Source organism: Balaenoptera acutorostrata, chromosome 14 (assembly GCF_949987535.1).
Source record: "Balaenoptera acutorostrata chromosome 14, mBalAcu1.1, whole genome shotgun sequence".
Taxonomy (NCBI): Eukaryota; Metazoa; Chordata; class Mammalia; order Artiodactyla; family Balaenopteridae; genus Balaenoptera; species Balaenoptera acutorostrata.
Genome location: NC_080077.1, coordinates 48,843,569 through 48,855,724, shown reverse-complemented (window position 1 = coordinate 48,855,724; position 12,156 = coordinate 48,843,569). Strand labels below are relative to the sequence as shown.

Sequence of the window (12,156 nt, the reverse complement as noted above, 5' to 3'; positions counted from 1 at the left end):
ATGAACCCACAATCATCCCCACCTGCTGCTTACCCGGATCAGCATTGTTATTCCCTGCCTGGCAAAGAAACTAAGGCCCTTGGAGAGGGTGCATAACCTCAGCTGGTGTTAAATACTAGTTGGTTTCACTCTATTCAATCTTTTTTCCTTCTTTTATGTAACAGATCACATTTTTCTTTAAGCAAGGTTATAACACATATTGAGCATCATGTGCAGACACTGGGCTAGCCCCGTTCCATATATTATGTCTCTAAATCTTACCACACCCATGAAGTTGATATTGTTATTCCTTTTTCCATAAAAGTTGCTGAGGCTCTGAGGAAGGGTGCATAGCTTGCCCAGGGCAAACATGGTTAAGCTCTGTCTCACTCCTGAGGCCCAGCTGCCCCCGCTTAAGTGCACAGCCTCATCTCACAACCACCCCTGCCCTGACACCACGTTCTCTGCCTTTGTCCCTTCTGGCCCCTGTAAGGTTCCTCTAACACGTACTTACACCATGGTGCACTGGACACCCTCACATAGGAGTTGATAACAGTATGTGCCTCAGAGGATTCATATGAGGTCTAACAGGGATAAAATATGTGTAATGCTTGGTTCCATGCCTGGCATCCAGTAAATCTCAGGATTTATTTTACCTAAACCAGTTCCTAAATGGAAATTTCAAACTGTAAGTGTATCCACACAATAATTCATATTATTGACAAACACTTCTTCCTCTGTAATACAAACTCCAGACCCCTCTTCTGCAGCTCATCCTGAATCCTTTGTCTTAATTTTATTCAGTCTTAAATCCACCAGTTCCATACGTTTTTCCCAATTCCATAAATTGATGACTAGTATCACTTTATTCATCAGTAACTTCTCAGAAGATTCTCTGTGATGCAGTACATGACACTGCAGATCCTACACTGGCTCCTCTCTTCACACCACCCTGACCTATTGAGCTCAGCCAATTGTTTCTCAGCCTCCTCCAACCAGTTTCAGTCCCTGTACACCGGCTTAGGCTCAGAGGAACTTCCTCTGTATTTCCTTGGCAACTTTCTCCTTTTTGGTCCGAGTTCATCATCATTCTGGCTCCTCTGCAGTAGGGCTGACATCCATTCAGGGGCCCACAAAGATGCTTTCATGTTAACTTTTTTAAAATCAGAAGAAAAAAATGAGGATAACAATAATGATTACATTAGCCTTTATACTAACGTAGTAATGACATATAATTAAAAGAAATTTTTTATGGCCCATGAAGGTCATAACGCAGCCCTGCTCTGCAGAGGAAATACTGATCCAAATGCCTGCTACTTAAATCTCCCCACAACCCCCTGTTCTCAGAAATGGCACAGAGAGTAAAACCTGAGGAAGTTTTAAAAGAAAGGGATAAAAGGTATAAAATGTTACCAATATTTATTAATATTTAAAAATTTTGCTGGCTAGAGTGGTGAGCAGATATATCAAAGAGCTTGAAACAAAAAGCCTTTATTACTTTGTTTTCATTACTAGGCACAAAACAGGTACTACATCAAGATACAAAATAAAGATGTGCTTTTGAAATGGAAGCTTCTTGATGAATTATGTTTATCTCTGTTTGAGGCAAAACATGTAAATCACTGGGCACACCAGATAGATGTTGAAGAATAGTCACATTTTGAAGGGAAGACGTCTATAAATTTGGATGTTTTCCTGAATATATGTAGTCAGAAATATGCTAAACATAAAAAAGGGACTACAGGGTGATTGATATTTCTGATCATGTTTCATGTAAAGCATGGGGTAACTTCCTTAGAAGTTCTAGCTAGAACACTGTTTGCTGCAGGGTTGGGAAGGTCTGTGTTGGGATCCCATTCAATGCGATGTAGTTACTAAATGACAAAAGAACAATGAAGAGAGCCACAGAATTAATCTCAAAAATAATAATCTACCAATACAGTTGTTACCAAAACTAGTATTTTCTCCAAGTTCCATTTTATTGGCTTGATCAAAAGCACATTTCCTGGGAGCATGACACTGAGCTGGATACAACACCATCTCACACATCAAGGTTTCACCCATGATCTCTCCATCCCCTCTCCCACCCCTGCCCTTGGCAATCAGGAAAGAAAGGTGATTTAAGTTTTGAACAGAAGTGAATACTGGGTCTTATTTTATTCATGACCTTCACGATCCTTGTTTCTAATTGCCAGACTTGCAGTCTTTCTCTATAATGATCTCATTATTACCTATTTTTTCAGGGTCATGAATTCAATGCCAATCTTTTAGTACATTTCAATTAACATTAACTGAGTGCTTAGGACTCTCTTCTAGATACTGCGAGGAAAATTATCAATTGATTTTTCTCTTAACAGGTGTTGAAATCAAATAGTTCCTGCTGGGCACTGTGGAGTGGCTGGAGTACCTGCCACAAGCCCCACGTATTGCCAACTTCCAACCAGCTTTACTTAAGACACTTGGGTGTGGAAAGCTAATGCTGTCTCTGAAATAAATAGGTGATGATGGCAGAATTAGACCTTGCAGAGGGATCTGATTTACTTGATACTATTTTAGGCAGCAGTTATGTTCCTATAACTAAAATGTGTTAGGTTATCTTATCAATAATGTGGAACAGAACTACCCCTCCCACAACACAGGTCTCTAATCTGACAGATTTTTTAAAATCGAAAAACTGTCTCCCCAAAGCAACCGCAATAAACAATAATTGGCTCTCAGACTGGCCAACCAACAAACAGAAAAATAAGCAAACCCAACTCTAAAACCAAACTGCTAACACTGTATCCCAGCAACCCTGTCATGTGAAATTGAATAAAAATAAGTTACTCAGCCTATAAAGATGTTTGCATTTCTAAAACCAGGATATTACCTGCTCAATTCATCAGCCTCTTGTTGAAGGTTCTGTGCATGGTCAACAGCCTCCTGAACTAAATCATGACTGAGGTTGCTTAGGTTGGATAGTTTTCTTTGTAGTTCATTTTTGGCTCCATCTATTTCAGCATAAATCCCTGATGCATTCTAAAGAAAATATTTAAAAAAGAATTGAATTTAGAGGGACTTAAAATATTTTTCCCAGGGAGCACCAAAGATAATCTCTATTCCTCCTTACTATGAAGTTCAGTAAGTTTCAGGACAGATCTACAAGAGTCTAAAAGGTTATACATAGATATTTATCTACTTGCATCTTCAACTCCTTCTCTACTGATTGCTTCCCTAGCATTCAGACATGCTCTGCCATCTCTCATCCGAAAAGAAAACTAAACAGAAACCCTCCATTGTCTACACTTCTCCCTAATGTTATTACCCGACTTTTTTATTCCTTTCATAGCAAAATAGACACCCCCCCCCCAAAAAAAGTTTTTCTGCATGCTATCTCTATCTCATCATCTTTAAATTCACGCTTTTGACCTATTCCAGTCTGGTTTTTACCTCAATACTCCACCAACACAGAAATTCACTTAATGATTTCTGAGTTACTAAACCTAATGGGTATCATTCAGTTCTCATCTTATCTGACCTCTCAGCTGCATTTCTTTTGCTGACTACTCTCCCTGACACTCACCTTGTAACATGACCTCCCTTAATTTTCAATTCAACTGTAGACCTATGATCTTAGCTAAAGACCCGCACAGGATGCTGCTGCAAATTTATGACTTTCAGCCTTGGCTGGGCCCTCAACGCTGAAAAGAATTCGCTCTCCCAGTCATCACTCACACAGTGACTCTAAACACTGTCACCATTCCAAAGCCAATAATAATTCCTTCCCCCACCCCTTTCCGATTCTCATCCGGTCACCTTATTTTCTTTTTTATTTAGAAGACATGAGCTAACTGTTAGTGGGAACACTTTTTTCCAGCTCCCAATGTGATGTTCCTCCCCTATGAAGGCAGCTCAATTAGTGGAACTACAGACCTTTCCACCTTTTCCTTATTCTGCCCTGCGAGGAGGAGTGGTTTATCTGCTTGGTCAATTTAGGGGATGACTATAGAGAGCCTGCGCAGCTCCACCCTTCTGCTCTTGGGAGCAAGCAGCTAGCAGAAAGCTGAGCTTCCCTGTGCTCCTGCACACAGCGAAAGCTGTCCTGGGCAGAAGCCCCTCCCCGCCCCAGGAACCCTGCGGTGTTGCCGGTCTCCGTGGGCAGACCTGCCTAATACTGGGATTGAGTATCAGCAATCCCTCTTGGCTAAGAGATCTCTTAAGAAGCCACACCCTCAATTTAGCTGAAATAAAGGTGATATTCTTGGTCGTAATATTTACTGTTTATTTTTCAACTTGTTTAGAACTTGGGTGCTGAAAGGGGTACCATTTTTTGATAGCCCCTAAGAGCCTCCAACACCGACAATCAGGAGTTTCCCCAACTCTTTGCTACCACCCCCCAACTCCCTCCCCAGCCAACCCTATACACTTACTTATAGCTACATCTTCCTCATATTTTAAGATGAAAAGTGTTCCTTTTCTGTACAAGGCATGCTCCCCTATTTTCTCAGTGCTCCTGTTTTCTGTTTTCTTGCTCCCTAGCTATTGGCTCTTCTCAGATATAAATATGCTTAAGTTCCTACTAAAGAACAAACAAACAATTACTTGACTCTAGCTTCCGCTGCAGCTTCTTCTCTTGTGTTGATGAAGTGCTCACCACAGAAATGGTTCTTGCCCCAAGGTTCCCAATGTCAGACCCCATACTGCCAGGTCCATTAGACACTTTCCTGTATTTACTGGGTCTGTCTCTGGTTTGTGACAGTGTTGGTCACTGTCTCTGCCTTAAGACCCTCATTTTCCCCAGTTTCTGTGATGCTGCTCTCTCCTGGTCTCCTATTTCTCTGGCCAGGCAGAAGACTTTCAAAGCTGGTGTTCCTAGGGGCTAGACTCAGTCCTTTCCTGTCTGAGCGATCTAACTCCTTTCTCTGAACCCAGCCTTTTAGTCTTCTGATCCATTCTCCACCACCTTGCAGGAATGGTGAACTTTCTATTAAGCAAATCTGATCATATTATTTCCCTTCTGAAAATCAGCCACTTGCTTTGCATGAACAAATCCAATTCCTAAGCGAGGCTTCAGCAACTGACTCCTCCTCTCACCAATTTCATCATTTCTCACCACTTCCCACCCAACCACATCCCATGGTCCAAACTTGACTGATTGTTGTTTTCATGCTCCGTAATTTTTTCTGGCACCTGTGCCTTTTCACATATTTTCTCTGTCTGGAATAACTTCTCTTTGTTTTCTGTCTGATCCACCTGGAAAAGTTCTACTCATCCTTCCAAATTCAGCTCAGATATCACTTCCTTTATGAAGCCATCTCTAACCTCTCTAGGGTGAGCTGTGTTGCCACGTATTTCAATTATTCACGTGCCACACAACTGTAATGATTTTACATTATTATCCACCCACCAGATTATATAATCTTAGAAGGCAGGGACTATGTTTAATTTATTTTTATACTCCCAGAATGTAGCATAGTTCCTAGCACATAGGGTTTATGTCTATGGAGACAGTATTAAGGCTGTAGTCCATTTGGTTGGTCATCTGGGGAACAATACTTTGAAAAAAAAGTTTTTAGTTGTATAAGCAGAAAAAATACCATGGATATTCTACCTTTACTCATTAATTTGCTCAACAAATATTCATTGTGTACCCACTATGTGCCAGGTACTCTTTCAGGAGATAGAACACATAGCTATGAACACAGTCTCTACTCTCAAGGAATTTACAATCTAGCGGGAATATACAGTAATAAATAAAACAAGTGGTTAAATAAATGAACAAGCTAATTTCAGAGAATAAAAAATATTTGGAATAAAAGATAACAGGTACGATGGGTTAGAGAGTGATCGAGGGCAAGAGAACCACTTGGACTGAATGTTCACAAGGACACTAGACATTTGAAGATCTGGGGATAGCAGGTGCAAAAGTCCTGAGGCAAGAAAAAGTATGGTGTGTTTGAAAAACAGGGAGGAGTTGGACTGTATGAACAGGAGTGGGCTGAAGTGTAGTGAGGAGGGAGAGAGTGGGTATGAGGTCAGAGAGGTGGGCCAGAGTAAGGTCACTTACGGCCTCACGGGCCATGTAGCATGAGTTTGTTTCTTACTTTAAGTATCACTGGAGGTTTTGTGTGGGATAAATAATGTTATCTGATTATGTTTTTAAAGGATTGTTCTGCTGCTGCATAGAGAATGGATCTTGAGGGGCAGGTGTGGAGGCAAATGAATCAGTAGGAGGCTCTTTCAGAAGTCCATGCTGGAGATAAGGAGACTTGGACTCATACTCAAGAATAGCAGCAGAGAAGAGGGTAGTGGTCAGAAATCAGGATTCGGTTTGGAGGTAGGGCCAACAGGTCTTGTTGAAATGGGAGTGAGGGGAAAGGAGAAATCAAGAAGGACTCCAGAATTTTGATTTGAGCAATTGGATTGTGCCAGTTACTGAGCTAGGTGAAACTAGGGAAGAGGGTGTTATTCAGAATATGTTAAGTTTGATATGCCTATCACACATCTAAGTGGTAGATGAAATTGTGATTTAGCTACATACCACGCTGAGTTCTTACTTGAAAATGTCAAGTAAGCGTTTGGATATAGAAGCTTGGAACTCAGTGGAGGTCTCAGAGCTAGAGGTACACATTGTGGAATCATGCATCTAATTGTTCTTTAAAGTCATGGGATTCATTGCGATCAACTAGGGAGAGAGTATAAGTAGAAAAAAGGGCCCAGGACTGAGCACTGAACCATTCATTATCCAGAGCAGGGACCAACGTGGCCCAGGGCCAAGTGTGGCCTGAGGCCTATTTTTATATAGCTCCCCACTAGGAATATTTTTTACATTTTTAAAGAGTTCTAAAAAACATAAAACCAAACCAAACAAAGAAGAATAAGGGAGAACAGTTTTATGTGGCCTGCAGAGCCTAAAATATTTACCACATAGTGGACATGCAGAAGCGAAGCTAGCAAAGTTGGCTGAGAAGTAATGGCCATGGAGGAAGGAGAAGAATCAGATGAGTGGGGTACTGGAGAACCCAGGACAGGAGCTCCAAGTTTTTAAAAATAGAGGGAAGGGTAATTAGTGGCAGGGCTAACAAAGCTGAGGAGAGAGAAACAACCATGGTTTTGGCTATGTTGAGGTCGCTAATGACCTGGACAAAAATAGTCTCAGTGAAGGGACATGGAATCCCATTTGGAGTGGGTTGAGTACAGTAGACAGTGGGTGGCTGGAAGGTGGAAACAGCAACTGTAAATGACTCTTGAGATGTTTTGCTGTGAAGCAGAGTAATGGGGCAGAGATTAGAGGGGATGTGAGCAGGGCTTTTCTTCTTTTTAATTTTTAAAAGATAGGCGACACTAGAGTATGTTTCTATGTTGGCAGTAATGATTCAGTAAAGAGTAAGAATTGGGCAAAACAGAAGAGAGAGGGCACAGTTTGGGAGTGAAACCCAGCAACCATGTTTTTGAGCAGAGGAAGGATGGGATTCAGAGCATAGGTGGAGGGATTAAACTTTGACAGGAGAAGGGACGTTTCACTAACTATAATAGGAAGGAAGGCAGAAGTGTAGATACACATGCAGGTAGACTGGTAGCTTTGGGGAGGGAAGATGAGGGGAATTATCCTCTCTTTGTTCCTAATTTTCAGCGAAGCATGAAGCAAATTCACCAGCCAGACTGATAGAAGGGGAGGTGGGTTTCCCACCCATCATACTGGCTTCTCTGGTGTGGCCACGATGCTGAGGGTATTTGGGTTTACAGGGTTAAGGGATTAGAATTCTCAGGTGAGTACAATAGGGGAAGAGGTAGGTATGGAAGTAAAGGGTGTTTGCAAAGAATGATTATACTGATAATTTTGGCTCCTTAAGGAAGGAAGGGCAAATGAAATGGAGGAGGTTTTGGGTGGCTAGAGAATTGGTGGAGTGTGCCTTCTAGAGCAAGTGAGATAAGAGGTGGTGCTCAGGGAGGGAGGTGCTTGATACTGGGATGGAGATGCTTGATACTGGGATTTGGGAGAGGTACTCTTAGTGATGACAAGATCTGGGTCTGGTCATACTAGGGATTACAGAGGTGGATGGGAGGAAAAGCTTGGTGGACAGGAGAAGTTCAAGGAACTGGAGGTCTGAGAGCTGGTGGACTCATCCATCTGGATTTTGATGTCACCAAGGATAGTGGTGGGAGTAGGGATGGAGAGGAAGTCAGGGATGGAGAGGAAGCTAAAATAGTCAAAGCATGAGATAGTGATCAGATGACTTTAAAATAATATCCTTTTAAAGGTAATAAAAATGAGCTAGGAGTACTTTTGTGGGAGAGGAGCCAAGATGGTGCAGTAGAAGGATGTGCTCTCACTCCCTCTTGTAAGAACACCAGAATCACAACTAGGTGCTGGACAATCATCGACAGGAAGACACTGGAACTCACCAAAAAAAATACCCCACATCCAAAGACAAAGGAGAAGCCACAATGAGATAGTAGGAGGGGCGCAGTCACAGTAAAATCAAATCCCATAACTGCTGGGTGGGTGACTCACAGACTGGAGAACACTTATACCACAGAAGTCCACCCACTGGAGTGAAGGTTCTGAGCCCCACGTCAGGCTTCCCAACCTGGGGGTCTGGCAACGGGAGGAGGAATTCCTAGAGAATCAGACTTTGAAGCCTAGTGGGATTTGATTGCAGGACTTCGACAGGACTGGGGGAAACAGAGACTCCACTCTTGGAGGGCACGCACAAAGTAGCGTGCACATCGGGACCCGGGGGAAGGAGCAGTGACCCATGGGAGACTGAACCAGAGCTACCTGCTAGTGTTGGAGGGTCTCCTGCAGAGGCGGGGGGTGGCTGTGGCTCACCGTGGGGACAAGGACACTGGCAGCAGAAGGTCTGGGAAGTACTCCTTGGCATGAGCCCTCCCAGAGCCTGTCATTAACCCCATCAAAGAGCCCAGGTAGGCTCAAGTGTTGGGTTGCCTCAGGCCAAACAACCAACAGGGAGGGAACCCAGCCCCACCCATCAACAGTCAAGCAGATTGAAGTTTTACTGAGCTCTGCCCACCAGAGCAACAGTCAGCTCTACCCACCACCAGTCCCTCCCATCAGGAAACTTACACAAGCCTCTTAGATAGCCTCATCCACCAGAGGGCAGACAGCAGAAGCAAGAAGAACTACAATCTTGCAGCCTGTGTAACAAAAACCACATTCACAGAAAGATAGACAAGATGAAAAGGCAGAGGGCTATGTACCAGATGAAGGAACAAGATAAAACCCCAGAAAAACAACTAAATGAAGTGGAGATAGGCAACCTCAGAAAAAGAATTCAGAATAATGATAGTGAAGATGATCCAGGACCTCAGAAAAACAATGGAGGCAAAGACTGAGAAGATGCAAGAAATGTTTAACAAAGATCTAGAAGAATGAAAGAACAAACAAACAGAGATGAACAATACAATAACTGAAATGAAAACTACACTAGAAGGAATCAATAGCAGAATAACTGAGGCAGAAGAACGGATAAGTGACCTGGAAGACAGAATGGAGGAATTCACTGCTGTGGAACAGAATAAAGAAAAAAGAATGAAAAGAACTGAAAACAGCCAAAGAGACCTCTGGGACAACATTAAATGCAACAACATTCGCATTATAGGGGTCCCAGAAGGAGAAGAGAGAGAGAAAGGACCTGAGAAAATATTTGAAGAGATTATAGTCAAAAACTTCCCTAACATGGGAAAGGAAACAGCTACCCAAGTTCAGGAAGTGCAGAGAGTCCCATACAGGATAAATCCAAGAAGAAACACGCTGAGACACATAGTAATCAAACTGGTAAAAATTAAAGAGAAAGAAAAATTATTGAAAGCAGCAAGGGAAAAATGACAAATAACATACAAGGGAACTCCCATAAGGTTAACAGCTGATTTCTCAGCAGAAACTCTACAAGCCAGAAGGGAGTGGCATGATATACTTAAAGTGATGAAAGGGAAGAACCTACAACCAAGATTACTCTACCCAGCAAGGATCTCTTTCAGATTTGATGGAGAAATCAAAAGCTTTACAGACAAGCAAAAGCTAAGGGAATTCAGCACCATCAAACCAGCTCTACAACAAATGCTAAAGGAACTTCTCTAAGTGGGAAACACAAGAGAAGAAAAGGACCTACAAAAACAAACCCAAAACAATTAAGAAAATGATCATAGGAACATACATATCGATAATTACCTTAAACATGAATGGATTAAATGCTCCAACCAAAAGACACAGGCTTGCTGAATGGATACAAAAACAAGACCCATCTATATGCTGTCTACAAGAGACCCACTTCAGACCTAGGGACACATACAGACTGAAAGTGAGGGGATGGAAAAAGATATTCCATGCAAACGGAAATCAAAAGAAAGCTGGAGTAGCAATACTCATATCAGAAAAAACAGACTTTAAAATAAAGAATGTTACAAGAGACAAAGAAGGACACTACATAATGATCAAGAGATCAATCCAAGAAGAAGATATAACAATTATAAATTTTTATGCACCCAACATAGGAGCAACTCAATACATAAGGCAACTGCTAACAGCTATAAAAGAGGAAATCGACAGGAACACAATAATAGTGGGGGACTTTAACAACTCACTTACACCAATGGACAGATCATCCAAAATGAAAATAGATAAGGAAACAGAAGCTTTAAATGACACAATAGACCAGATAGATTTAATTGATATTTATAGGACATTCCATCCAAAAACAGCAGATTACACTTTCTTCTCAAGTGCGCATGGAACATTCTCCAGGATAGATCACATCTTGGGTCACAAATCAAGCCTCAGTAAATTTAAGAAAATTGAAATCATATCAAGCATCTTTTCTGACCACAACACTATGAGATTAGAAATGAATTACAGGGGAAAAAACATAAAAAACACAAACACATGGAGGCTAAACAATACGTACTAAATAACCAAGAGGTCACTGAAGAAATCAAAGAGGAAATCAAAAAACATCTAGAGACAATGACAATGAAAACATGACGATCCAAAACCTATGGGATGCAGCAAAAGCAATTCTAAGAGGGAAGTTTATAGTTATACAAGCCTATCTCAAGAAACAAAAAAAATCTCAAATAAACAGTCTAACCTTACACCTAAAGGAACTAGAGAAAGAAGAACAAACAAAACCCAAAGTTAGCAGAAGGAAAGATATCATAAAGATCAGAGCAGAAATAAATGAAATAGAAACAAAGAAAACAATAGCAAAGATCAATAAAACTAAAAGCTGGTTCTTTGAGAAGATAAACAAAATTGATAAACCATTAGCCAGACTCATCAAGAAAAAGAGGGAGAGGACTCAAATCAGTAAACTTAGAAATGAAAAAGGAGAAGTTACAACAGACACCACGGAAATACAAAGTATCCTAAGAGACTACTACAAGCAACTCTATGTCAATAAAATGGACAACCTGGAAGAAATGGACAAATACTTAGAAATGCATCACCTTCCAAGACTGAACCAGGAAGAAATAGAAAATATGAACAGACCAATCACAAGTAATGAAATTGAAACTGTGATTAAAAATCTTCCAACAAACAAAAGCCCAGGACCAGATGGCTTCACAGGCAAACTGTATCAAACATTTAGAGAAGAACTAACACCCATCCTTCTCAAACTCTTCCAAAAATTTGCAGAGGAAGGAACACTCCCAAACTCATTCTATGAGGCCACCATCACCCTGATACCAAAACCAGACAAAGATACTACAAAAAAAAAAATTACAGACCAATATCACTGATGAATATAGATGCAAAAATTCTCAACAAAATACTAGCAAACAGGATCCAACAACACATGAAAAGGATCATACACCGTGATCAAGTGGAATTTATCCCAGGGATGCAAGGATTCTTCAATATACGCAAATCAATTAATGTGATACACCATATTAACAAACTGAAGAATAAAAACCATATGATCATCTCAATAGATGCAGAGAAAGCTTTTGACAAAATTCAACACCCATTTATGATAAAAACTCTCCAGAAAGTGGGCATAGAGGGAACCTACCTCAACGTAATAAAGGCCATATATGACAAGCGCACAGCAAACGTCATTCTCAATGGTGAAAAACTGACATCAGGAACAAGACAAGGATGTCCACTCTCACCACTATTATTCAACATAGTTCTGGAAGTCCTAGCCACGGCAATCAGAGTAGAAAAAGAAATAAAAG

The 12,156-nt window shown here is 41.1% G+C and overlaps 1 protein-coding gene across 4 annotated transcripts in view; it reads right to left on the bottom strand.

The window, feature by feature from the left end:
• Positions 1-12,156, bottom strand: part of LAMA4 (laminin subunit alpha 4) — a 148,552-nt gene that overhangs the window by 45,770 nt on the left and 90,626 nt on the right. For all 4 annotated transcript variants that reach the window (XM_007190723.2, XM_007190724.2, XM_057528166.1 and 1 more), the window contains one exon: positions 2,849-2,997. In XM_007190723.2, the coding sequence (XP_007190785.2) occupies positions 2,849-2,997 (149 nt within the window). The remainder of the gene's footprint in view (positions 1-2,848; positions 2,998-12,156) is intronic.